Genomic DNA, 26,813 nt, shown 5'->3' with positions numbered 1-26,813 from the left:
TCAAATACAGTATATGAATAAATTTTTTTCACCAAATGAAAAAGGGAGCCTAGCCGCCTAGGTATCAAGTGACCCGACACTACAAGAAATACAATGAAAATCCACAAATTAGGATCTTATTTTCCTAAAATTGTAATCATTTCCCTACATTAATGACCTTTTAATCTAACTAAAAATGGAGTTGAATGCACTCGCCACTAAACTAAAAGTTGGCCAATTAAAAAAAAAAAAAAGAAAGAAAGGAAAATAATTTCATTTAAGAACCAAAATAGGAACGAATCAAATCTAATCCAGTAACTTTTCTGTTTGACAAATTATTTATGAAATAAAAAAACAAAATACTCGGTATCATAAATAATTGAATAAAGATAAACAATATACTTGTACTCCGTATAAAATTAAAAAAAGGCAAAAAAAAAAAAAACAAAAAAAACAAAAACAAAAACAACAAACAGAATAACGGATACACACATTTTCCACTTCCCCCCTTTCTCCCTCTCTTCCTTGAAATCTCTTCTTCCAAATTTCCAGATTCATTTCTAACCGTCCGATTAACCGGAGAATGAGCGACGCCGGTGAAATTTCGTCAGAATCACCGTCAATGGACGGAGCACCGCCGAGCAAAGTAGTGGAGAAGCAAAAGGATAAGGATAAAGCTAGGGTAAGCAAAACGTCAGCAATTCTATGGCATGCTCATCAAAACGACGCCGTTGCGGTCCGGAAGCTTCTAGAAGAAGATCCTACCCTTGTTAATGCTAGGGATTACGATAATCGAACTCCTCTTCATGTTGCTTCGCTTCATGGTTGGATCGATGTTGCTAAGTGTTTGATTGATTTTGGCGCTGATGTCAACGCTCAAGATCGCTGGAGGAACACCGTATTATTCGATCTCTATTATTTAATATTTTTTTTTTGTTGCGAAAATTCAGTGTTTTTGATTTGGTAATCTATGCTTGATTTGGTAATTATTTTGGAATTATTGAGGTTGAAATTTGGTGTTCTTGAATGTTTAGTATGATTTTGAAATTTTGGTAAATGTATGAATTTAGGTATTTTGTTTGTGATTTTTGGAATTCGGTGAAGTTTCTTGATCGTATCAGTAGAATATTAATTTTGGAATTTTAGTTGTCTTTTTTGGAATGTTAGAAGAACAAAGATAATTTATGCCAGATTCTGTTTCTACTTATGTGATTTCAATAAGATTTGAGGATTGCGGTTGCTTTTAGAATAAATGCAAAATTATGAGATATGATTATTGTTGGATTATTGATGAATTTGAGATAAGGTTCTTTTGTTAATGTCAACTTCGATTGATGAGATGACTACTAATGTCAATGCTTTTTAGAAAATATTTTGTGTCAAATTTATTTTAAGTGAAGAAAATTTATAAATACTGAAAGCTGATTTGCCACTCATGAATTCTCTTTTTTGGTAAACATGAATTCTCTCTCAACATTCTTTTTCTTCCTCTCTTAATTGTTGCTCAGCGATTTATTGATCAATTTGTCACTAAACTCAAAGTTCAAAACTATTAGAAGAAATGAAAAGAGCTAATTTTCTCTTTGAAGGCTCTCTCTTTCCTCCCTTTCCTTATTTATCTTCTCGAGTCATGCAGAAATGAAGCCAGGGGTAGGGATTCGTAGAAATATCATTTTCCTCTCATAATAATCACTAACTGATTTGGTTGATTTATTCAATCACTTTTTTTTGTTTTTTATTATTATTATTATTATTTTTTTTTAATTATTTTCAGATTTCAGTGATTCTAGTGATTTTAATTTTTGATCAAGTTTCACCTTTAGATGTTGAACTAATTGATTTTAATTTGCAGGCCTAAATTTAACCTTTTTCTCTGAGGTTTTAATGTTACGTTATGTTATGAAATGCTATCTTTCACGATGTGCACTTTGACCTACTTCAAGAACATTTTAACTAGGCAACATTGTTGATTCCGTTTGTGATTGTTGCTGTACGGTTAAAATAGCTTCTTCAAAATTGTTTGGTTAAAGCTGTAACAAGTTTGCCCCTTCCCCCTTAGTTGCTTCTGGCGCTTCTTTCAAAATTGTTTGGTTAAAGCTGTAAAAAGTTTGCTCCTTCCCACCTTAAGCTTCTTTAAAGTTTGGTACTGGCATTGGTTTATATCTGTAATGATATGGTGTAGTATGGTACAGGGAACGATGAAATTTGAGCCATTGAATTGGATTCTGAAGGGTAAAAGTCTTGACGCCTAGACTAAAGCGTCACTTTTATTACATGGCATATTGTGATCTGGATGCTGCTGTTTCCTTTGTTGTTTTTCTTTTTTAATTATTATTTCAAGAAGAAACTAGCTGGATTGCATTTTAAAATAGATTCTTGTTTCATGACAGCCTCTAGCTGATGCCGAAGGTGCAAAAAAACATGGAATGCTTGAGCTTTTGAAAACATATGGCGGTTTGTCTTATGTAAGTTTAATTACGGCACATTTGTAGGTCCTCTTTCTGAATTTGGCTTTATAATTGTAGCTACGCCGTGGTGTACGTGCTCTTCAGCTGGAAATATATTTCAATCAACTTGTGCACCTTATCCTCTGAATTGTAACATGCCTTTTTGGTTCTTCCCTATCCATTGATATGGTTAAAGTATTTCTGTTTGTGAATTTCTTTTCTCAGAAAAGTCATTAGCCCCGTAGTTAGACTCTGTAATAATATGAACTTATGAACTTGTTTTCTTTGAAAGGTCATTAGCTCACAATTAGAACTTTCTTTAAAAAATGAACTATAAAACTGTATGAAATGAAGCTACCTTGAATATGGAAATCCGTAAGAGTGGATTATGTGGTTCACAAGCGTCATTTCAATTATTTTTAAGTTCGCTTTGGACTCTTTCACAAACGCAATCTGATATGTCTATCCTAAAATAGCGTGAAGTACCAAACACAGATAATATTGTTTGGAAGTTAAATTTTCTCATTTATGTGGATGTTATATATGTACTGGTCGGTAATCACTGTTGCCTATGCATTGTAGACTATTGAGAAGAAAACTCCTTTGTTTAAAATGTCAACAGTGTCTGTTATTGGAATCTATATTTTTCACCAACATTATTGCTTTTCTTGTGTCTATTTTATAGAAATTGTGATAATATTTTGTGACTCAAATTTGTTACTCGTTGTTTCTTCTCATGACTGCATTCATGGACAGAAGCATGTATGTCTATCGTTTTAGCATTTCAGTGTTACTAATTTCAGCCTCTGCTCTGCTTTGTTTGGATTCATGTCATAATAGTTAGTAATTTCCATGATCTCTGAGTGATTTCAATTTTCAGGGACAAAATGGGAGCCATTTTGAACCAAAAGCTGTGCCCCCACCCCAACCAAACAAGTGTGACTGGGAGATTGACCCTTCTGAGCTGGATTTTTCGCACTCAGCAATAATTGGAAAGGTGTGACTCTATCTTTGCATTAGTGATAAGTAGCTTCAGACCACTTGTAATAATGTCTAGTTTATGATTTAAAAAGGTTAGATTTTTGACAGCTTATTTCTAATTCTATTCTTGCTTTTCCTGTTTATCTTCTGATTGAATTTATTATTACCCATTCTGATACTCAATGAACAAAAAAAATTGAAGATGAAATTTAGATTTAAAGAATTGACCACTTCACAGCTCCTAATATACGTGTGGTGAAGTTTATGGAGTAATGGTGCCTTTATTATCTTTGCCCAACTTCCTGGTAGCTTTTCTTGGAATTAAGTGAAAGAATTAGAGGTAATAGACTAATAGGTATCAATTAGGTACTAAAATAATAGGGTGGTGGTGATCATCAATTCATGGCTTGGTGGAGAGGTGGGGGATTTGTGTGTGTGTGTGTGGGGGGGGGGGGAACCTATCCTTCCACACGCCAGAAAATAATTCTGAAAAAATAAGGAGAAAAGGAGTGGATACTCTTGTGAAGCAAATATAAAGATAGAAATCATCTGAACCTTAGGAACATTGTCAACTTGATGGTAATTCATTTGTACCAATCTTAGGCTCTTCTTGGTTATGTTATTATTTTTTCAAGTCAATGCTGCATATGCATCAAGGCGGTTATTTTCTAGTAGTTTCTTTGTTTTGTTTGCCTTTGATAATATTTGACTCCTGCAGGGATCATTTGGTGAGATTTTGAAAGCCTACTGGCGAGGGACTCCAGTTGCAGTTAAGCGCATACTTCCATCTCTTTCAGATGATAGATTAGTCATGTAAGATCAAATTTCAAAGATGGGATCTTTTCAGATGAGCATGTGATGTAGACAACTCTATTATTGTATATTATTATTAAAAATGCATACTGGTTTTTACTTCCATTTTGCTTCTTCAGTCAGGATTTTAGACATGAAGTCATTTTACTGGTGAAGCTTCGTCATCCTAACATTGTACAATTCCTTGGAGCTGTGACTGAGAAAAAGCCTTTGATGTTGATCACGGAATATTTGAGAGGGGTATATTGCTTGCAAATATATATCTATACCTGCTTCATCCTTAATTTATTACTGACTAGCTGGTGATTATGATTATCCATTTATATATCTCTTCTAGGGTGATCTACATCAGTATCTTAAAGAAAAGGGAGCTCTTAGTCCATCAACAGCTATAAATTTTGCATTGGACATTGCAAGGTATCCTAGAGTTTTGTTTGGTGCAATTTATCTTTTTACAAGATCCCACATGAGTACATATTTTTTCTTAAACTATTAGATTCTGTAAGCATTGGTATCTCTAAAGATTCTGAATAGGACCATCAATTAGGGTCAGAGGGAATACTTTTCTTAAACTTCCTCCGTTTTTGTTAGTTGACATGTTTCTTTTATCATGTTTTCCAATGAACAAATTTAACTATTGATATATCTATTCATCAAGTAAAAATTATAAAAAGTTTATATTGATAAAATATACATTGAGGCGATTCAAATAAAGATCCCACATGAATATGTTTTATCATAAATATAAATCACAAAGGCTAGTCAAAGTAAAGTTTATGAATAGTGTCAAAAGTCAAAATGTGTCAACTAAGAAAAACGAATGAAAAAATATTTTGAGACTGGAAGAATAGGTATTATGATAGATTATTCCCAAATAAAAATGATCATTATAATTGGACATGTTTTTTATTATATATGTAGCCATTATACTTTCTTCATTCTAATAAAATTACACCATGAGTGGAGTGCATGGGGATTTAGAAAATGGATAACAAGAATTGAAAGAAAGGCTAAATTGTCCAGTTACCCATGTGATTGCAAGCATTGACTAAAGTAACTAGTATTAACAAGGGTATATAGGAAAGCAACAAGTATTAACAAGAATATATTGGGTGTGTGCAGTGTACATTTGTAAATGGAGGTATACAATTTTCTAAATGATGCAGTATTTGTTAAATTTTCTCAAAAGGTAAATGGTGAAAATGTTTAGAATTGATGAAGTATAACTTATTGATGGTCAAGGATCAACCTTGAAGACTACAAACTTAAATTGTGATGGTCAGTTATGGACAACGATTATTTAAGTCTGAGATCTTTATCTTGGAGACCTTATGCTGTTGATGTTGTGGTTAAATTGTGAAATTGGTTAATCTCACATCTTCATTTTTTTTCTTTTTTCTTTGCAGAGGAATGGCTTATCTTCATAATGAACCTAATGTCATTATCCACCGAGATTTAAAGCCAAGGTTAGTGCAGTTGTGTTTTTCACTCTATTAGGGGTGAGGGTTTGAATTGGTCACACCTATGGAATATTTTTACATTGTGCATGTAGCATTCTTCTGTATGTTCACTTATCTTTAACTCCCGAGAAGATGTGGTTGACACTCATCGTAATGGTTGATAACCTTTATCGCTTTGGCAATGATTTCAGGAATGTTCTCTTAGTCAACTCTAATGCAGACCATTTAAAAGTCGGAGACTTTGGACTGAGCAAGCTCATCAGGGTACAACATGCTCATGATGTATATAAGTTGACTGGGGAGACAGGAAGCTGTGAGTAATTTGTACTTCTGTATTTGATTGGATATTATTTATGCATACTCGTTCTTAATGGTTTGATTGAATAAATACAGACCGTTATATGGCTCCAGAAGTTTTCAAGCATCGGAAATATGACAAAAAGGTTGATGTCTTCTCCTTCGGCATGATATTATATGAGGTGAGTTCATTATATTGATGTTGAATGGAAGTTACAGTATTCAACTTTATTCCTCATAAACTTGTATTTTCTCAGATGATTGAGGGAGAGCCTCCCTTGTCAAGTTATGAACCATATGAGGCAGCAAGATATGTGGCTGAAGGACATAGACCTACCATTAGATCCAAAGGGTTTGTCCCAGATTTGAAAGAGTAAGCTTAACTTAAAGTACAATGTTCCTGAAATCTAACATTTTTCTACCCATTTGTGTATCGCTTGACCTTGGAGCTTTCAGCTTACAAGTTTGTCCTTTTTCTGACTTTTTGTTTGAATTAAATGACCTTTTGGTTGCTGTGGTCAGACCATTTGACTACAATCCCATTTGACTACAATCTTATGTTATTCAAAGAGTGTGTGTGTGTTGGGGGGTGGGGGTGTGGGGGGGGGGGGGGGGTGGATGGTCTCGGAAGTTTACACGTATCTAATATTTGGGCTCTCATTTTGCTATTGCTTACTGTTCATTGATCCAAATGTTTATTGTCTGCTATATCCTTGTGTCCATACATTATGTTCCTGTTGTCTTACTCTGTTTTCATTATTGTTCACTATTTCGTTGGGGCCTCTTTTTTGTTTTTTTTTTACTTTCTGCGTGTGGGGGTTGGGGATATTGAACATGGGCATTCTTACCTAGGGTGGGTGCTCGTGAATCATAATTCTTGTTGGGGAGGAGGAGGGGGGGGGGGGGGGGCGGTGTTGGTGCTGTAGGAAGTTTACATATATTTTGCTGTCCTATGAACAAAATGTGAACTTTCTTCATCTTTCTGTTCCTAAGTTATGGTCCTGTAGTCTTCCCCTTTTTTTCATTGTTGTTTACAATTTTGCTTGGAATTTTATATTTGCCTGTATGTGTGTGGAGATGGGGGTGGGGTTGAACACAGACATTCTTACCTGAGGTGGGTGGTCATGAATCGTGATTGTTATCTGGATTTAGACAGTGAAGCCTAGTTGCTTTCTTACTTGCTTTTAGGAATGCTGTGTATTTCTACAATGAAATTTGCAAATTTTGAGCTCTTCACTTGTGATGCTTACTGTCTTCGGGTGTTCATACAGGTTAACTGAACAGTGTTGGGCTGCTGATATGAACCAGAGGCCTACCTTTCTGGAGATTCTTAAGAGACTTGAGAAAATTAAGGACAATCTTCCAGCAGAGCATCACTGGCACTTTTTTTCTGGATGACAAACTCTGCATTATGACGCTTGTGGTCTGACAACTAGCTAGTTATTCATGCCAACACTGTTGATGTCCAATTCTGGCTTAAGGTATTGCCATTTCTAGATAAATAGTCCCTTGTTCATTTTGAAGAGTGATACACCTGTTTATTAGCTTCAATTATTTTTAATCGAATCATTAGCTATATCAGATTCTAGCCAACACAACCTTATTCAAACATTATAGGTTTCCGACTCCAAATATTCATTCTGAGTCATATATGCCTTGGGTGGGCTTATTTTATGACTGGTCGTGTATACATATTAAAATTACAATATTTTTATGTTCTTTGTATATTGTATTATTTGTGTACTACGCTTTGTAATCTGTCATTTGACATTTTTTTTTTTCCATTTTCATATGCCTTGTAAATGACAAGATTGACAACTGCCTTCTTTGGTAGATTTTAAGAAGATAAAGTTAGCAGCTCTTAAGACTGTGTTGTGCAATTGCATAAGAGTTCTTATTTTTCTTCCTTCGCTTGCTGTTATTGACATTTTGAAAGATGACATTAAGTCTGATGGACAGCTATAAATGTTTCTTTTGTAAACTTAAAAACACCTACTTCACGAGAAGGCCCATTGTATTCCTAAAAGTTTTGATATCTAGTGTTTCACTACCAAAATGATTGAACATGCTACGAAGTAAATTACTCTCGTCCTATTTTGCACTGACTTTGGAGTTTCAATGAAGGGGTTTGATCTTATAGAAGTTCAGAAGGAATCTGTTTTAATTTTCAAGGAGGAAATACAAGTTTATCTCAGTGATAAACATATTTTGTTTATCACGGGGGCAAAAGTGTAATTTTTGCCTTGAAACCGCTACCTCAAGTAGCGGTTTTAAGGCAAAACCGCTACCTCAAATAGCGGTTTTGCTCAAAACTGCTACTTGAGGTAGCGGTTTTACTCCGTGATAAACGAAATTTGTTTATCACGGAGATTAACTGAGGCAGCCTCATTTTCAAGTGTTTAAACCCCTCTTTTCTTCAACCAGCTGCCAGTATTCTTTTCCCTCTCCTTTTCTTTAATCCTAGGAACATAAGATTAGTGTTTTGGGAGAAGCATAAGGATGAATAAGATCTGTGGAGAACACCTATCAAAGCAAGTTCTTGCAGGCGGACGATTATTAAAATTTAACCTTTCTTAGGTAAGAAATGACTTCCTCTAATTTAAAGTTTGGTTGCGCAAACCTCTAATCCTCTACATAATAGGTGTAGAGGCAGCTCCTACTAAAGAATGGGAGCAATGTTTTAATAAATGACAATTGCTTAGCACTATTTCATTTCATTTACCATTTCCAAATTAAAATTGGGTATTAATACGTAAGGAAAAAGAAAGAGGGGTGATTAAGCGGCACTCTCCATCCTTGTTTCATCTATTTGCCTTGTTTGAGCATAAACATTTTCAACTATGCACTATAAAGAAAGTATATGAATAAGACATTAGTCTTACAATTACACTAGTCGCCAAGTGATTTGTTGAGAAGTTAAAAATTATAGAATAGAGATAGTAAGGTTACATAGAGGTGTTAAAAACTAACTCAACCCGACACGAATTTCAATCCAGATTTCGACTGGCATAGGCACAATAATTTAGTATAACTCAAACTTGAACTAAACATAACCTGGTCAATCTCACCTCTCGATAATAGTTTTTAAATTTTAAAACGTAAAGGTTGTGTGAGGAGATAAGTAAAAAAGTAAAAGCGATAACCATGAAAAGGTTAAAGGAGTAATAGACTAAGAAAAAGTTGAAACTGCAAAATTAAAAGAAAAAAAATAAATTTGTATCAACATGAGGGAGTAAAATACCAATTTGCTTTTCGCCATTATAGTCTTAGGATCATAGTGTCTGCGTATAAAAAAACAAACAAACACCAACCTAAACACACAAACAACAAAGTAACACCTTGTAGAGGAAGAACGAAGTGTATGATAAACCAGACAAGCCTTACACCATACCATTTACTCTGGAGCTTGGACAACCATAAAAACCATACCAAAACCTTATTGCGGACCGAGAATTGCCAAATGAACCGAAAACCTTGAGATGGACATTGAATGCAAGTTGATACTAGTGAAGAGATCCGAAACTTACAATGACTCAAACCAATTTGCGATGGAAAATGTGGCGAGATGAAATGATTGAAATTTGCACCATGCTGCTGAAAAGAAGACGCTCGACACAATTCCACTCCTAAGGAACGAAAAGCATAGCTACTTCTTAGGAGTCAGGGAACAAAACCAAGAGAGTCGTAATTTCTCCTTGCTTTTTATTTATAAAGTTCTCTTTGTCAAAAAAAAAAAAAAAAAGCCCAAAAGTCTATGGATGACAAAATCATGCTCGTATTAACATTTAAACACGCGTTTAAGTATATACTGATGAATATCATTAAAACCAACCCCTATTACGTTGAAGAGATCATACCGACGAATGCCAATAAAAACTAACAAAAACACTAATGACGAAAAAAATGTCAAAAATATTCATTGAAAAACATACTCCGTGAATTTCAAGTGGATTGACTATTCGATAGATAATATTACATTCTCAAAAATTTTACAGTAATGCTTTAAAATTGACTAACTTATAACAACTTCTTCCTCTCGAAGAAATTCTTCAAGTAAAAAAATTGCAAACCAGCCACAGTTGAACAAACAAGAAATGAGAGAAAACCCAACCAATACATCCTGGAGTTGGTTGTTCTATTCAAAGCTTGCATCTCTTCTTCCCTATAGATCATATAAAATCGTTTTTAGCAATCTACATAAACCTTCATTATTCGTATAAATTCAAAAGGGAACTCACCTTTCACGGAGGTAGAACATTTCCTCATGAATGGAATTTACAGTATCCATTAGCTTCTTTAACTCCAATTCCATGACCTGATAAGAATAAATTTAGGCTAAATTTATACAATTTTTTTATAAGAAAATAATAATAATAAACATAACAAAAGTGAATAAGATGCTTACAATTTCCATCATTTAAAGAGACTTAATTAGTGGAGAAACTTTCGACAAGACATGGCAAGTAATTTTACAATATACAACTCCATACAAAAGGTTCTTTGCTGAATTTGAAAAGACAACAATACACAATCACATACTTCGTAATTCTTACCATGATACGTACTTCAAGACCTTTTAAATCAAGATAACAAAATACCATTGATTGAATCACATTTTATTGAATGTGAGAGAGGGTGAGGCCCAAACTTTTTGATAATAGAAAGAGCAAATGATTTTAGAATATTTTTTCAAAAAAATAGTGGGTCTTTTCAATATAAAACACTGTAAAAACAAATTTGGAATGAACAATAAAGGAAAGTGTAAGAACTAATTTAGAGGTGTATTAGTTTCTCTTGCCCCTCTAATGAATCAAACCTTAAAAAAAAAAAAAAAAAAACCCAATTTCAAAGAAATCTGTACAATTGTTGTGTTCATGCGTAAAAGGCCAAAACAATACTTGGAGCATCAGACACATCCCCCTTTGTATACATACAATAATGTATAAAGAACAAGGGACGATAGTAAGCGCCTAAAACAACTTGCAAAAATTAAAAAAAAAAAAAAAAAAAAAAAAAACTCAATCGCATGAAAAATGTCCTCCTTTCCTTTATTTGACACATGATCAAAAAAATAAGATAACTTGGAAGGATCTTTTAAACTTAGAAGTCAAACAAGAACACTTTACTAGGATGTTGGAAGTATCAATCAAAAACAGTTCCTGCTACAGAACACAGGAGGTTCCCCTCCCCCCATGCAGCCAAGGGAACCTATTCAATCAAATAAGAAATAGAGAACAGCCACTTCCTCCGTTTCTTTTTTATTGCATCACTTTTCTAAAACGAAAGTTTCAAATTAGTTCCCAACACTTTCCTTTTTAGTTAACTAGAGTGTATCCGTGCTAACGGGATATACGTATATATATTTAAAAGAAAAAAGAAATAAGAGGAAGTTGTTGATATTTTTTTTTGAAACAAATGGAGAAGTGGAAGTTATTGCCAAAAAAAAAAAAAAAAATAAATAAATAAAAAATAAAAAAAAAAGTGCACAAAAGTTAAGGATTGGAATTTCAAGTGATGTGGTGAGAGTAGTGGAAGTTAGAGAGGAATTTACAAAAAAATAATATAAAAAAATGCATAGAAATGCTCCATTCAAGGATTGGAGTGTTGTGGTGAGAAGCTGGAAAAAAAATCTTAAATTATATAAAGATAAACTCTCTCTCTAACTCTCTCAAATCACATGGGTCCATTTTTTTTTTCTGTATCTCTCTCATCTCCAAAAATTGCCTAGGAGTCCACAATTTGCAAAGTGATACACCTAAAAACAACGAAGGAAGTATTTGTTTTTATCATTCACTAAATGATAGAAAAACCCAAGTACAAACCATTTGTTAAATAAATGCTTGCATTAAGTACAAGCAAAATTAAAATTTTGTCTATACCCTTCATACTTGTTTGGGTGGCTTCCTTTGTACTCCCTCTATTCTTTTAGGTTTGTTCACTTCAATTTTAGTCCATTCTTTTTGGTTATACTAAGGCTATGTTTAGTTCACCTTACCTCACTACCTAATTACTTAAAATAAAAAAAAAATCAAATAAATCAGATCTGAAATAAATATACTCTCAACACGTTGTCGTTTTACATGCATTTTTTTCACTTAATATCTTTAATTTCGTAATGAAAAAAATTATAAATACTACGTATTAATAAAAATACATATTAATACAAATCTAATAAGACCATTCTAGATACATTTTTTTCCTTATAAATTAAGGAATATATAAGGTCCAAGTTTAGCTAAACCATGGCAATCAAATCAAAATATATAAGTTCAGATCACATAAGCAAATCTGAAAAAATATCTTCAGACCAGATAAGCAAAAATAAGAAGTAAACATAGCCTAACTTCACTTTATTCTATCTAGGCTTACCTCTTTCAAAATCATAAACATATAATAATTACACTTTTCCACATACCCTCTCTCTTACTTTATCTACCGTTCTTACACAAACTCACCTTTTTACTATCTTTCTTACTTTATCGTACACCCACACACATTCTTCAATATTCTCTTAAAATGTGCATCTACATTAACCTAGTAGAACATAGAACAGAGAGAGTGATTTGGTCCAATCACCATAGATTTTTGTGTCCATCTCATCGAACCCATATAATTCTACAGTTTGTACCCTTACCCTCACAAGCAGGCCTAGTGATTGGGTGGTACTGCTCAGGATCTCTAAGGAGGTGGACAGGGCAAGAACCACGCGGTTCACCGCTATGGCTATCTGAAAGAGGGTTGTCATGGGCTGATATGACCACGGCATCACCGTTTTTACCTAATCAGAATAGACTAAGAGAGAGAGGGGCTTGTAATATGAATGTAGATGCAATAAATATTCATAAACATAGCTAAAACTGTTAGTAGTGACTAGTGAGTAAAGCCCGACCACACTAAAGAATAGACTAAGAGAGAGAGAGAGAGAGAGAGAGAGGGGCTTGTAATATTTTGATTGGGGAAAAAGTCTCAACATTATTTAGCCCAGAATCCCAGACATTAATCATCCAAAACATAATAAGCATCATCCCTATTAGCAACTTAGCACTGGCAACAATCACCAAAATAAACAAAAATATTAGAAGAGCAGAAAGCCGGAACAAGATAAGTGAGGAGTCAAATTTAAAGCCAATGGCCCAGTCCAAAAGGAGTATTGATGTTTGTCCCAACGCAATTGCCATCTGCCACAACTATTAAAAACTCCAACCAAATGCTCACATCTAAATCAACAGCATCATTAGCAAACCCCTACAGCTTCCTTACAAAAGAGAAGCATTTTAAGGTGTCTGAAGACCATCTCCCATTCTATCTACATTCAATCAGAGAAGTGTTGGAGACTTGTGCAAGCCAGTATTGAGGAAGCAACACTAGATTTAGGATAACACTTAAGAGTATGTAGCCTAATTTCAAACACCAACTTTGGCTAAAATTTCAAAATATCTACAATACACCGCAATGTCTTCGGAAGTCTCAATAGATACCATTAACACTATGTTTGGATATCAATGGTGAAAGGAAAGGGATGGAAAGGAAAAGGAGGGAAGGGAAAGGGTGGTTAGAGGAGGGAGAGAGTGGCCTTCCATTTTCCTTCATATCTCCAACAATGGAGGGATTTGGTTTATTAAAGGGGAAGAACAATGGATCCCTCCACTTCCTTACCCTTCCCTTGCCCTATGTCTTATCTAAGGGAATTAAATCCCTCACTTTCCCTTCCCTCCTTTTTCCTCCAAACATTCCTATCCAAAGAAGGAAGGAAAGGAAAGGAAGGGAAAGGAAAGGTAAGATCTATTTTCCCTAGATACCTCCCTCTCCTTCCCTTCCCTTCCACCAATCATTTACCCAACAAGAGAAATTGTCCTCCTTTTCTCCACTTCTTTTCCTCCCATTTCATTCTATCCAAACTTAGAAAATGTCCTATTGTTTGAACATGTAGCCAATTTTGGGACAAATATCGTCTTTTTACCAAGAGCATACGTGAAAATCGTCACTTTACAGCTATAATATAAGTAACCACGATCATGACTCTAACTGCCACTAAAGGAAGAATCTTGAAGGGCTAAATCTGAATATTTAATGACCTCAGAGTAATTCAACTTGAGCTATACAATTGCAAAGAGAGCTGAATTCTCCCACCCAAAATTTGATGACAATTGCTAATCATGTAACAATGCAAGGCATACCCCTCAATCCCTCAGCCATAGTACAACATTAGCTACTTTGGCTAAGCAACAAGAATGATCAAAGCATCAAAAAATCACAAGTCTAGATATACCGAATATGAGTCCCAAGCCCCATACTCAACATAATAAGCCTTTTTCATAGTCAATTCATCATCATCCTCATTCCGATATACCTTCTTCGTAACACGAATTGCAATAACTAACTCGTCAAACAGAAAATACAATATAATTAAACACAACTGGAGCACTATGACAACAAAATTTACCTCAACGGTGCCCTTTTTAGCAACACTACCCCAATCCTTAGCAGCAACACCAGTTTTCCAATCAAAATCAATAGTCACAGTAATAGCCGGGTTATGCTCCGGCGTCCAAAAACACGCCATATAATCGCCTGACTCCACAGCAGTATACGCAAACTGCCCTGATTCCACATGATCTGCAGTGTGATAGTTATTCCCATACGCCGATGTCACCTACAATCGCAATCAAATCAAATTAGGGTTTCCAATTCACCAAAACAATTCCCCAAAACAAAAATCAAAATCAAAATTACCCGAACAGTGACTTTGTGAGTATCAGGCAGAGGATAACCTTCATTGGGATTGACGATGTGATACTTTCCGACGGTCATGGAGTTGCTCTTGATATCTTCGGAAATGCATTTAGTATGGCCAGATTGAAGATCAAATCTAAGGGATTGAGAAAAGGTAAGCAAAAACCCTAGAATTACGAAAATTTGTAATGATCTTTGGATCATTTTCGCAGAATTCTAGGGATTTGATTTGAGGAATTTCTCTCTCTAGAAATCGCAGCAGCTCGTAAAATTGCGTCGAATTCGCAGTCGATATAGAGGAGAGAGAATGAATTGGGGGAAAGAGAGTCAAAGGAGGAGAGTACGAGGGAGAGCTTTTTTTTTTTTTTTTTTTTTTTGTTTTGAGTAATTAAAAAAAAAGATTAGATTTGTGTTGTAAACTGAGAAGATGTGATTGGAGATGGGAGGAATTGCAGCTTACGTGGTGTGTTCTTATTGGAAGGTATACGTTATTGGGGGACTTTGAGTTAAAGCCATGAAAAGCTTTGACCTTATTTTGAGTTTTTGATGGATTAAATAATTAAATTGTAATAAACTTATTAACCAAAAAAAATATATATTAAAAAATTATCTTAAAAAATTCATGTGGTTATCTAATACTCCGTATTCACTTCGTTTTTTTAAATGTCCACTTCGTTTTTTTAGATGTTACGCATTAACAGTCGTGTAATGATACATAAATTAATTGACTTTAATATCATAAAGTGTTAGTTAGTTTCGAGTAGATCCTATTATCCTAACATCATTTACCAACTTGAGGCATCAATTAAAAGAATTATTTTTTTTTTTTCTTCTTTTTTTTTAATGAAGGAAGCATCAATTAAGATCTTGATAACTTATCCTTACTAAAACGCGTGTAACACATTATATTCATCGTAATGTCAGCTCTAGTACAAATTTAATTTGCAATTGAACTATATATTAACCTAGCCTAACTTTACATTTGCCTATATAGGCTTTCATTAGGAGATGTGAACTGCTATCTTGTCACCATCATCCCATGCATCTGACCACAACTGCCAGCCACCACCAACACTCCATGCATCACTGCCTTCAGCCCGCCATCACCATACCACCTCGCCCACCCCCAATAGACCTCTCCTGCACTTTCCTCTTCTCTCCACGGCCACCACTACAGCACCCAAACCAAACCACCAACACGGCTCCACCAAAACCTACAAATAACCACGAATGGCAGAGACGTTTGTGGATTCCACATAAAGCTTCTGCGATTTAACAAAGAAAAAAGGAGGAAATATTCTGAGATCACAAAATTAAGGCAAAAATTCTTTAACATTTCCTCTACCTTGCGCTTAGAAACTACAATTCGTGCCATCATGGTAGGACAGGAAGCTCCATTTTGTCAAAGGAGAACAAACTAACTCGTCCATCATCTACATGACCAACTTTTAAGGGAAGTCCATTGCTTTGTCTCTCCAGTACTTTGATATCAGATAGTGAAGGTGGATGGCCACTGAATATCACAATATCAAATTGAATTACCAAATGCACATATTTGGAAAATAACCTAATATATGTATCTAAAAAACAGAGCATTACTTCAAGTTAGATATTGACCAAAATGAGCACAACACTTTCAAAAGTTCCAATGCAGAAAGTCAAAAACATCACTCCATGTCTCTATTTGCAATTGACTAGGAGACTTGAGAGGTTGAGAGTAACATATTTACCATTTATAAAACTACTTCTGGGCTTGTCGTGCATCAAAAACACTAAAATACCACAGTTCGATCACTTAATGTCTTATGCAATCATGTAATATTATCAACTCTGATTTCCTATCTTCTACAGAGTATCATTTATTCATCTTCCAATGCAACATTTATAACTCATAAAGAAGGAAATTGTTATTTTCAGCAGTCACAAAGAAAAGATTTGTAATTTTGGGGTCAATTAAGCTAATATAGTCTACAAAAAATTATAAAACTTACATCATACATGGTATGACAGCATAATAGCATATGTCAACATAATTACAAGGAAACATAACCCATAAGGCAGTAACCCATAATTCAGAACACTCTGAATCCCAAACTTTCTGACCGTAATTTAACCACATGTAATATTCCTAACGATCCTCACATATTTGAGATAGAAGTGCATGCTATGGTATATAATATTCAGGATACAGGTCTCGTTTATTATATGACAAGTATGAGCTAGAATTTTGCAAAGCTCGACACTTTTTGAAATTGCATTGGACTCGATAAGAAAATTTGCGAAAATTCCAGCTATGAAAAGAAAACAGAATACTCCAGAAGCAATTACCTGGTAGGATAGACAACAAAATTTGGATCCCCAGGGCATGTCTTCTTGAACTGGCTGTTTGGAAGATAAACTTCATAAACGGGTAGATGGGCAACAAATTTTGATTCTTCAGGAAATGTCTTCTCAAAATAGTTCAGAAGACCATCTTCAGAAATAGGACTTGCTTCCTCGAGTTGTATATTTTTCAATGACTGAACAATGGAAGTCCCAGCAACTATAATTAGTGTCGCATTATTGTTTTCGGATGTATTATCAGGAACCAATGTGCAATTCTTTATGCTCTTCAGGCTCCATGGAGTGCCAAGCCTCCCAACAATGTAGCCAAGAGACTTAAGATGCTGATATATTTTGAAACCTTCCCAACTGCAACCACTCTTATCTTCTGCAACTTTTGGATAGATCTCTCTTAAAGAAAGGGCAGTACTTTTATCATCAACAAGAAGCAATGCCCCTATTTGTACTAAAAACCTATAATATCGAACACTTATCAGAGACTCAAACAAATATAGGTAAACATCCTTAATGTGGACAACTCCATACATCTGATGTGTCAATAGCATTTCCTAAACATCAGCTGGATAAAATCTATTATAAAAATCAAAGCTTATTGAACATTGCTTGCCTATATGAAGGATGATCATATCATTGTCTGAGAAGCAATTTCGATAAATATCAGTGACTGTGCAAGAGGCACTTTTTAGTACATTTTAATAAAAGAAGCTTGTCAGCTTTGATTTAAACAGATTACGGATTTAATGATATGAGTATATAAATTAAGAGTTTTCTTGTCAAAAGCATGCCAGGAACAGAAAAACAACAAAAGCAACATGCCTCGGGAGAATATTAAAGTTAGCATAATACACATGGTACTCAGTCTCACACCAAAAATAATCTAACTTAAATCATTAAGAAACTTCAGCTATCAATGGGGCCAAAATTATTTAGCAAAACAGTCTCATAGAATAAAAGGCAATAAATCAAAAGGCATGCACAAAAATCAAATTGACATTTGGCAAAGCAGTGAAAGGGAATGAAAAATAAATGCATCTTTGTTAAGATAAGAAATATACAACGGTAAAAAAAACTTGGGCCAAAAATGGTCACCAGATAACTTACAGTGTCTCTTCAATTGATAGATATATCTTGCCATTACGATTGATCCCCATCGATTTTAACAAATTGCCCTTGTGTTTCATGATCTCGGCCATACCCATTTCATCTTTCCAACACGCCTTAAAGACAACACTCCTATAATAGAAAGATCATACACTGTTAATTAATTCTGAGTATATTCAAAATTTCCCAACCTTTGCATATTGGAATACATAACCTGAATTGCAATCTGGTTTGGGAGCCTGCTTCACTGTACAATTCTTCATCTGCAGAATCTTGTGAAGAAAACTCAGAATCACTCAATCCCTGTAAAGAAGTTAACAACTCCTCTGCCTCCAATCTACCATCCATAGCTGTATTTATCACCAATGTTACAAAAAACAGTAACCTAGTTCAGGCTAAGGGTCTCCAAATCAGATCATAGATTTTTTTACCTCCTGCATATTAAGATAGAAGTAAGCAAAACAATATGAGAATATATTCATGTCTGAAGTAATGAGCCTTCAACTTCAATTGTAACGGACCTAAAAAATCTTATGATGGATCAACACTGAACATAAATTTAATCCACGAGACAACATACAGGCAAAGACTTTACATAGCAATTGTTCATAAGGACATCTCATATTTTGGAATCACTATCAATCACATTTTTCGTACATAAGAGCCACAAAATCAGAATAATATTTTATAATTCAAATTTTACAAATATCTTAACAACTACTATGAATTTACAGCTGACATAACACACATACACGATCATTCTAAGCACAAGAGCACAGAAATAATCAATCGGCGATAAGTGTAAACCACACACCCAGAAACTCAAACAAAACTAATAAGCAGCATGTTTAAATACAGCAATGTTTAAAAGAAAAAAAAAAGTGTGCCCCCTCTTATCCCTTTCTCTCTTCTCTTTTAGGGTTTTAATTTTTTTGGCCGTTTAAGCCAGAAATAGTCGAACAAATTAGACTATTTCCGACCCTTTTTCTTAATTTGATTTAGATGTTTTGCTTTATTTCCTTTTTTCTTTGCTTTATTCTCTCCATTTGTGAGAGTCTGTCCCAATTTTCTAGGATTTGATTCTCATTTATGGATGAAATTTTTATTTTAGGGTTTTGATAATTGGGAAGGTGATTTTGATTCATATGGATTTAGGGTTTGTTATCAACTTTACGATCTGAACATCAGCACAGGATACGAAGGTTGCTCGTGTCAAGTTTGAAGCGGTAGAGTGTAAGCTATGATAAATATGCAAACTAGTTACTCCCTCCGTATTTTATTACTTGCTCCATTTCTCCATGCACGGAGTTTTAGGAGAAATAGTAAAAAGTAATAAAATATGAAAGAACTGGGGTTGGTGGAAGAATAAAGTATAACAGTTTGGAGGAGAGAAAATCTAAAAATGTTCAAGTATGATAGTTGGGGGTCCACTAGGAGTGAAAAAGTTAGTAAAATATTGTGAAAGGTTTCCCAAAAAGGAAATGGAGCAAGTTATAAAATACAGCCGCAAAAGAAAAGTGGAGTAAGTAATAAAATACAGAGGGGGTATGATTTTGATTGTAAAAGTTATGTTATTTTCTCTAATTTGTATTTACAAATCAATGCTATTATTGTAGACGCCGTATGGCTATTTGTTAATGATAATATATTCTTCCTGTAAACAAAAAAAATAGAAAAAAAAAATTACAGCAATGCGTAATCCCATAATTAATACAGTACACATCACACATCTCCACCTAGAATGTTTTTTTAAAAAATCACAAGAAGATGGTGAGGTTGGGAGAAGCCAAAGAGTGAAAATAATGGGGAGGAACCAGGAGGGTCATTAAAATCTTTTCTCGAGCAATCTTAAACTAGACACCACACAATTCATTGCTTAACAATTGGGTAGATTCTTGATCGCCATTCAATAATCATCAAATGTTTTGCACTGACTTCGATACTATGGTTCTTAACAGGCTAAGCTTATGCTAGAATCTGTGGCTGCACCACATGAAAAGGTACAGCGATTTCCTGTTCCAGACTTCTTGTATCTGATAAGAATAATGTGTTATACTTTCAGCTTCTGGGCAAAGTTGTACTTATTTACCAATGTAGATGCATCCCCATTCATATGATGACTTATTAACTAGACAAAGGAAAGACTTGCCAATTCATCTAACATTACCAGGATCTATGTCTAGAACTTGCAGCACTACAACAAAGAAGTAGAAAGCATCCTAAAGCTTATCATTTCCCACTGCAATTTCTTTAAACCACTTGTGATTTAATAGGTTTTTATTGACAATGTTCTATTCATCTATATTGTACTTCATTCTCACTTTGAGGTAGGGTGGGTGGATCATGTTAGGCAAGATTGCTTGTATCTATCAATTCTCATGGGACAACCAACCAGTTTGATAAGCATTTGTAAGTTGTAGTCCATTCCTCGGTGGACAAATGAATTTCACAAAGTGATTGCAGTGATAAGATAGATACCAACAGGCAATAATTTCCGTCTCTAATTTCCCGATCTTGGACACAATACCTTGGAAATATAGGGTGAAACTAGAACCTATGGAACTAATCCTAGAGCATCCTTGACATTTTCAATAATATTCTCCTATATAGGATACCTGCTGCTTCACGTCTTCAAAATGCATGTAGTGAACAATAAGGTTAACAAACTTGATGTACGTTCCCTTCTTGACATCCCTCCTTTCCTTGAAAAGAGGAGCCAACGCATACCTATCTTCAGTGCTCCGGCCAACTAAATCAATATTACAGCAAGTTGTGAACCTCTATACAACCGCAATTAACAAAACTACTGAAACAAGGGATAAAATAAAGTTCCTAACTTCCTATGTAGAACCCAGCCCCCAATTAAATTAGAAAAAAACTATGCAGAATAAAGTTCCTTAAGTGAAAAATACAGAGTAATTGTAGCTCAGTTGTGGATTTTAACTCAAAAGGTGTAGATGCAGTATTTTCTGTGTCCTAAGAATTTTTTTTTACCAATTGCTCCTCCTCAAAAACTAGGTTAGTTGGACTTCTTTAATAGTTGAAGCATGTGAAACAGTTCCTTGTTCATCCAAAGCAAAAGTCATCAGAAATTTCAGATGGGAATATGTAAGTCTTTGGAAGAACATTCCTAGAAGAGTTGTCCCTCAATATTAATCTTGTTATAGTTAGATAAAGTTTAAGCATCATGATCAGGCTTAACTTCTTGCCCAGGCCTATCGACTATAGCTGATCCAAATGGGAAATGGTAATAATGGACATATGTCATATACCATGCCCTCAACAGGTAAGAACACTTCCTCTGCTATGGCAGCAGCTGTAGGGGCATGAGGCTAAGCATTTGGATTTTTATTTTTATTTATTCTTTGCACTGGTAATGCTAATTGGTGTATCTATATACAATGAAAGCTCCTTATTTTTCTGATGAGGACTCGCATTCTCATTTGATTCCCTTGTCTCCAATATGTAAAACTATGATTGTCTGTTCATACCAATTTATTAACTACTATACTACACCAGTGTAATAAAGTAGATGCAGTGTAATAAAGCATTAATTAGCAGACATGGTGAGGATTAATGTATTGTATATTTACTTGGTCATTGCATTCCTGTGCAATCTGTTACTAATAATGTGACTTAGTCTCCACTCTCTCTAGTTATCTTGGGATTCTGTGGTTATGCTATCCTTACAATCAGGCAGGGGAAATCAGCAACATAGACAGAGAACACGAAGACATTGGTATACTCGAATAGAACTGTAGTTCAAGACTACAGTTTTTGTAAGTGTACATGCAAGATCTTCTCTGATAGCAAGAAAGGTAGTGCAACTGTGTAAGAGGAACTTCGAGATATCCCCAGAAATGTGAAAGTGAATACATTGTGCTGAAGCTTGCAGCTGTGCAATGTATATATTCCGACAGGCTTGACAGCTGAATCCAGACGAGGGTAGACGGGTACAGGTACATTATGTAGGTGCCTAAGACATGTTATCCTACTGATAAGGTTCCAAACTTATACCTCCCCCCTCTATGACCTCTAGTCAGTTAAGGTGTTCATATCGTATATCAAAATCTTGTCGTTAGACCGGAATCACTAGGATCCATTACATAGGTAATCTTACCCTTAACCAGTCAATTATACTATAAGTTCCCAATTTCCTAAACAACATCCTTTGTTAGGGGTAAATCTTTTTTTCATCATGAAATAAAGTGGCAAAAGATACAAGAGAACATACAATCTGAAGCAAATAAAAAAGAAAAAGACAGATTACTTGCAGTTACAGTGGATATCAACTGTATCTGAAATAATCTGTTTCATGCAAATAATCAAATTATAAATACTGACGGTTAAAAATAAATCCGCCTAATCTCATGGTTCAGGACTATTGTAATGAAATGAATGAAATTAAAAGAAATGCTTCATGATTAAAATGAATAAAATAAAATTACAAAATACACATTGAACGTATTCAATTCAAATCAGCAATTGAAAACAAATAAACTAAAATTGCATACTAAAATACTAAACTAGTAAATTTAGTGTATAATTTCGCATGTAAAATTGAATGAGCATATAACTAAATTTAATCGTTCATCCTCCCAAATAAACATATACCTAATTTTAGTTCAAGTAACTAAAAAATAATCTCTATATCTGTTATAATATAAATTTAAAGTTGATACAAATCCAAGTAGCTTAATAATCTAACAATATATAAATTAAAAACTGATACTTGAATAAAAATGTCGTTGGATGAAACTTACCGTGATTTGCAATCGGCGCCGGAGAAATGGTGGCCGCCGCTTTTGAGGAGAGAGAGTTATGTGTGTGAGAAGGATCGCTTCACTACTGGTCTTTTATTCACTTTTTTATTTTGTTTATTTGTTTTATAATTTCCATCTTTTTATTTTTGGGCCTAAGAGATCGGTTTTTAAACACAACTGGACTCTTTAGTTAGTTGTTTTTTTAATAAAAAAAGAAGTATGTAACCCCGTCTTTTTTCCTTCACCTTTTTCTCTCTCCTCTCTCTCTCAGACTCATTCTCAAAAGGTTTTTTTTTTTTTTTTTTTTCTTTAGTATAGAAATACGAAAATCAAGATTTGGAGGAGACTATACTCAAAATTCACACCGATTTTCAGTATTCAGGTAAGAATTTAAAGTCTTTTTATTTTTTGATTCTGTTTTGCTATAATCGATTTTTATTTTCAATTTCGGTTGATTTCTATGTAAAGAAAGATTGTTGAATGATTAACAATTCCCATAATTTTCTGTTTGTTTCCGATTTTGATGCTTCAATTTACTGCTCATGTGTTTCGGTTAATTAAAGTTCCAATTACATTTGAAAATGAACCAATACTTGTACAATTTTCATTGAAGAATCAATTAAAGCGATGTGTGATACGATTGAACCTAAGTAGTAATTCGCCGTTATAGAATAGTAATTCGAGTCGTTCATACAATTCGAAATCTGTGTTCATCAAAGAATGACTGATTACAACTTAGGAAAGTCCATTTTGAATTTATCAAGTTTTTTTCTGAACTTTCTAAATTATATACAGAAAAGATTGACTCCCATGTATGATGTATGCCAATGTCCCTAAGAAAATCGTTTGACTTGTGTTTGCAGCAAACTCGTTATGCTGAACTCGGTGTTTTGATGATCATTTGTAGCATCAAGTAGCTTGTATAGGTTCTTCTTGATCGCGCTCTTATTCTCCTTCCGGGGTAGATGGATGAGAGGATTATGTTTAGGCTATGTCTGAGTAATTGGTGTTATTGAACGTTTTTCATTGTCTACAATTATAAGGTTAAATTGAAACTTGGACATGTAGGAATGTAGCCCTGCTTAGCATATGAATTAGCTTCATTACTGTTCTACTAATTTCTCAAAAGGCGGTCCTTTTTTCTCTTGATAGGACGAAATGTGTGAGGGTTCTTTTTGATGAGAAAATCCTATGTTAATCACTTCTTGTAACTTGAAATAAAATTAGTCCAATTCTTTTGTTAGGTTCTTAATGTCTACCCTTAATATAGGAGTTTAGCTTCCCCTAATTACTTCTGAAAGCTTAAAAGAATTCAAATGCAAATATCAAGTAATAAGGAAGATTGAAATCAAGGAACTGAACCTAGTGATGTGAAAGATCCTCAATATTGCTACAGAAGTAGATCAAGTAATAAGGAAGATTAAACTCGATTAAACTCGAGGAACTTAACCTATTGATGTGAAAGATGCTCAATATTACTACAGAATTAGCCGTTTTTGGTGCAGTTTAGATGACTAGATTTCTACTAGTATATACAAAGTAAGTTTTAGGAATGATTAAATGCTGCAAAGAAAGTGTAGGTTTTTTAATTGGAATTATTGATGATTGTGAGCTGATTTAGCAACTATGTATCCAATGACCCAAAAGATTCATTATTTTTTGAGGTATTATGGATTTTATCAATATGGCTTTGCAAGCTTAATTTTTTTTTTTTTTTTAATTTCTAATTGCGAACAAGCTGACCGTCTATGGTTTCTGGATGTCGCTGACTGGAAACAGTATATCTGTTTCAATAGGGTAAGTTGTGTGTGCATTTATCCCCTCCCCGACATTGTTGTTGGCATGGCTTTTCAGAGGCGTATTTATATTGATGTAGGATTGAAGTAATTTAGCGAGTAGTTAAGACTTCAACCTTTTTTATCAGGAGATGGTGAATTGTTTACTGGGCATATTAAAAGATCATTTTGTTGTCATTTGAGGATGGTACTCTGTTTTTTGGTTAATTCCTATTGATGATTAGAAGATCACTACTTGAGTATGTTATAGAAAAGATTGACCAAGTGCTGACATAATCCTTTGCTTTATCAGTTGATTAACACTGCATGTTTGCGTCATTCAAAGTTCTCCAAGGGGTTGCAATGCATTGAATGATCACATAATTTAGGTAGTACTGAAAATTACAAAGCAGCCTGGCAGAGTGGCAGGATTAAGGCAAACCTCGTATGATAGCTGGCACCCCAGTTTTGGAAGTTGTAATTACTGCGTATTAAGATAGAAATTTCATACTCTTAACAAAATTAATACTTCTAGGAGGGCAGCTACACTAACACAGTTGACTTTTGAATTTAGCTTTTGCCTTTGGCTTTATCACAGATTAGGGCTGTATGCGGTAAGAATTTTTTTAAGCTTGCTGTTTTCTCTTTTGAAATAACGTATGTTGTTTCAATCTTAGTCTTTATAGAAATGGAAGAATCAGAGAGGGCAGCAATAAGGGCTGCATCTAAAGAGGTTTCTCATGAAGTCAATACTCTGATGAATGCAGAGGCTATTGATTCACTCAAGCAAATGCAACACCTCATATTAGGAAGATTGCAAGACAGCAATGCGGTGCTTTCACATTTTAATGAATACTCAGAGAATTGCTATGCAGATGTCATGGCTGACTTTTCAAAAAACACTCGTCTTTTGAAATCAATGAAGACTGACCTTGACTACATATTTTTGAAGCTGAGAAGCATGAAGTCCAAGATATTTGCTACTTATCCTGATGCGTTTCCTAATGAATCCTTGGAAGTTGTTGACACTAGACCAGACCTTGAGGTGCCTGTGTGTGAAGAGAGTCAGCAAGGTCATGCTGGTCCAACAGTAACCCATAATCAACCACCAACTGTATAATACATTATTTGAACGTTAACCATCTTACGTTGTAGTTTGAACCTTGTTGAGTGAGCTCTACTGTCAAATTTAAATCTATCGTATGGAGTATAGTTTTACTCCAAGAATCTCTCTTGTTAGTTGTTTACAATTTGAATTTTCACTTTGGAGTTTCATCACCCCAATTGGAATCACCATAGTGACCCACCATCACCTCTAGCCTTTCCATTAATCCATTGCCAACTACATTCACCAACCATCTGCTTCACCACCAGTCAACTACCATCTCTTATATCAATGTTATCCCAACCCGCTGTTCAACTAAGTGTTCAGATCACCTTGACAACATATAGGAAGCTGCTGAGAGAGTGTCCTTGAAGGGAAGGTGCACCCGGGCAGGCGAGCATAGGTTCCCCTAGTGTATGTTAGATGCTGTCCAAGCCGAGTAACATATATGCCTCAACCAACTATGGAACTATGCCATTAACATTTTTCATGTGCCACTGTAGTAACTGTAAGGAGTATGTTTTACGAATATACTGTTACTAATTATTGATTGAGATTCTGGACCCTCCTAGGCTCCTACCATCATGGGCCTTGGGTGGTCACCTGATTCAACCAGGGCCGGCCGTGCGCATCCTTAACCTCCTTTATATATTCCATAAATATTGTTCTAGCCCACCCAGCCACGATCTCCTTCAATTCCCTCAAACATGTAGAATCATGTTACCATACCTTATTAGCTACGTATACTATTGGAGTATAGGAGCATAATATAAGAGTGTGTTTGGATTGAAGGAAATGGAAGGAAAGGAAGGGAAGGGAAATGGAGGGAGGGAGTTTCTTTCATTTGGATAAAAAAATTAGGGATGAAGGGAATTAGAGGGGAGAGAAATTGAGGGACTAAATTCTAGAAAAATGATCCCTCCAACAATGGAGAGATTTAGAAAGAAAACTCGTCTTTCTTCCTTCCCCTTCCTTTCCCTTCCCTCCCTCCCTTTCTTTTCCTTCCCTTAACATTA

General features: G+C 34.7%; 4 protein-coding genes across 10 annotated transcripts; 2 read left to right on the top strand and 2 right to left on the bottom strand.

Moving 5' to 3' along the window:
• The first annotated feature begins 266 nt into the window (after positions 1 to 266).
• LOC110713070 (serine/threonine-protein kinase STY46-like) lies at positions 267 to 7,857 on the top strand. Its single transcript, XM_021891535.1, has 11 exons — positions 267 to 877; positions 2,370 to 2,444; positions 3,307 to 3,423; positions 4,126 to 4,220; positions 4,340 to 4,460; positions 4,558 to 4,637; positions 5,627 to 5,686; positions 5,872 to 5,993; positions 6,074 to 6,159; positions 6,235 to 6,350; positions 7,249 to 7,857. The coding sequence occupies exons 1-11, from the start codon at positions 563 to 565 to the stop codon at positions 7,373 to 7,375; spliced, it is 1,314 nt and encodes a 437-aa protein (XP_021747227.1). The 5' UTR covers positions 267 to 562; the 3' UTR covers positions 7,376 to 7,857.
• Positions 7,858 to 9,869: 2,012 nt separating this feature from the next.
• LOC110713031 (transmembrane emp24 domain-containing protein p24delta9-like) lies at positions 9,870 to 15,068 on the bottom strand. Its single transcript, XM_021891502.1, has 4 exons — positions 14,711 to 15,068; positions 14,421 to 14,630; positions 10,216 to 10,292; positions 9,870 to 10,139 (listed from the first exon to the last, which is right to left on the bottom strand). The coding sequence occupies exons 1-4, from the start codon at positions 14,912 to 14,914 to the stop codon at positions 9,995 to 9,997; spliced, it is 636 nt and encodes a 211-aa protein (XP_021747194.1). The 5' UTR covers positions 14,915 to 15,068; the 3' UTR covers positions 9,870 to 9,994.
• LOC110713010 lies at positions 14,958 to 23,068 on the bottom strand. Of its 4 annotated transcripts, none has more exons than XM_021891479.1 (6): positions 22,918 to 23,068; positions 18,369 to 18,588; positions 18,155 to 18,286; positions 17,039 to 17,506; positions 16,056 to 16,223; positions 14,958 to 16,009 (listed from the first exon to the last, which is right to left on the bottom strand). In XM_021891479.1, exons 2-5 carry the CDS (start codon positions 18,500 to 18,502, stop codon positions 16,085 to 16,087), a joined length of 873 nt encoding a protein of 290 aa, XP_021747171.1. In that variant the 5' UTR covers positions 18,503 to 18,588; positions 22,918 to 23,068; the 3' UTR covers positions 14,958 to 16,009; positions 16,056 to 16,084. The 4 variants fall into 4 exon arrangements, with proteins under 4 accessions (XP_021747171.1, XP_021747180.1, XP_021747187.1 ...); XM_021891488.1 differs by having other exon boundaries at positions 14,958 to 15,975; XM_021891495.1 differs by having other exon boundaries at positions 14,958 to 15,924.
• An 86-nt stretch (positions 23,069 to 23,154) lies between these two features.
• Positions 23,155 to 25,921, top strand: LOC110713040 (kxDL motif-containing protein 1-like). 4 transcript variants are annotated; one of them, XM_021891511.1, is made up of 2 exons: positions 23,155 to 23,299; positions 25,370 to 25,921. In XM_021891511.1, the coding sequence occupies exon 2, from the start codon at positions 25,381 to 25,383 to the stop codon at positions 25,810 to 25,812; it is 432 nt and encodes a 143-aa protein (XP_021747203.1). In that variant the 5' UTR covers positions 23,155 to 23,299; positions 25,370 to 25,380; the 3' UTR covers positions 25,813 to 25,921. The 4 variants fall into 4 exon arrangements, with proteins under 4 accessions (XP_021747203.1, XP_021747218.1, XP_021747212.1 ...); XM_021891526.1 differs by having other exon boundaries at positions 23,202 to 23,299; positions 25,379 to 25,921; XM_021891520.1 differs by having other exon boundaries at positions 23,208 to 23,299; positions 25,006 to 25,921.
• The last annotated feature ends 892 nt before the right edge of the window (positions 25,922 to 26,813 follow it).

The sequence above is a fragment of the Chenopodium quinoa genome, unplaced genomic scaffold (assembly GCF_001683475.1).
Source record: "Chenopodium quinoa cultivar QQ74 unplaced genomic scaffold, ASM168347v1, whole genome shotgun sequence".
In the NCBI taxonomy this organism is placed as follows: domain Eukaryota; kingdom Viridiplantae; phylum Streptophyta; class Magnoliopsida; order Caryophyllales; family Amaranthaceae; genus Chenopodium; species Chenopodium quinoa.
This window is presented reverse-complemented; position numbering and strand designations above follow the sequence as displayed.

Bases quoted from the DNA above. Each gene is read 5' to 3' on its own strand.
- LOC110713070 (XM_021891535.1), top strand. From the start codon at position 563: ATGAGCGACGCCGGTGAAATTTCGTCAGAATCACCGTCAATGGACGGA. The intron at 4,221-4,339 runs GTAAGATCAAAT...TTGCTTCTTCAG, and splicing joins TCAGATGATAGATTAGTCAT to TCAGGATTTTAGACATGAAG. The intron at 6,160-6,234 runs GTGAGTTCATTA...GTATTTTCTCAG, and splicing joins TCGGCATGATATTATATGAG to ATGATTGAGGGAGAGCCTCC.
- LOC110713031 (XM_021891502.1), bottom strand. From the start codon at position 14,914: ATGATCCAAAGATCATTACAAATTTTCGTAATTCTAGGGTTTTTGCTT. The intron at 14,631-14,710 runs GTAATTTTGATT...TTGCGATTGTAG, and splicing joins CTCACAAAGTCACTGTTCGG to GTGACATCGGCGTATGGGAA. The intron at 10,140-10,215 runs GTGAGTTCCCTT...TATGATCTATAG, and splicing joins ATGTTCTACCTCCGTGAAAG to GGAAGAAGAGATGCAAGCTT.
- LOC110713010 (XM_021891474.1), bottom strand. From the start codon at position 18,502: ATGGATGGTAGATTGGAGGCAGAGGAGTTGTTAACTTCTTTACAGGGA. The intron at 18,287-18,368 runs GTTATGTATTCC...TTTCTATTATAG, and splicing joins CAAACCAGATTGCAATTCAG to GAGTGTTGTCTTTAAGGCGT. The intron at 16,224-17,038 runs GTAATTGCTTCT...TGTGATATTCAG, and splicing joins TTTGTTGTCTATCCTACCAG to TGGCCATCCACCTTCACTAT.
- LOC110713040 (XM_021891511.1), top strand. From the start codon at position 25,381: ATGGAAGAATCAGAGAGGGCAGCAATAAGGGCTGCATCTAAAGAGGTT.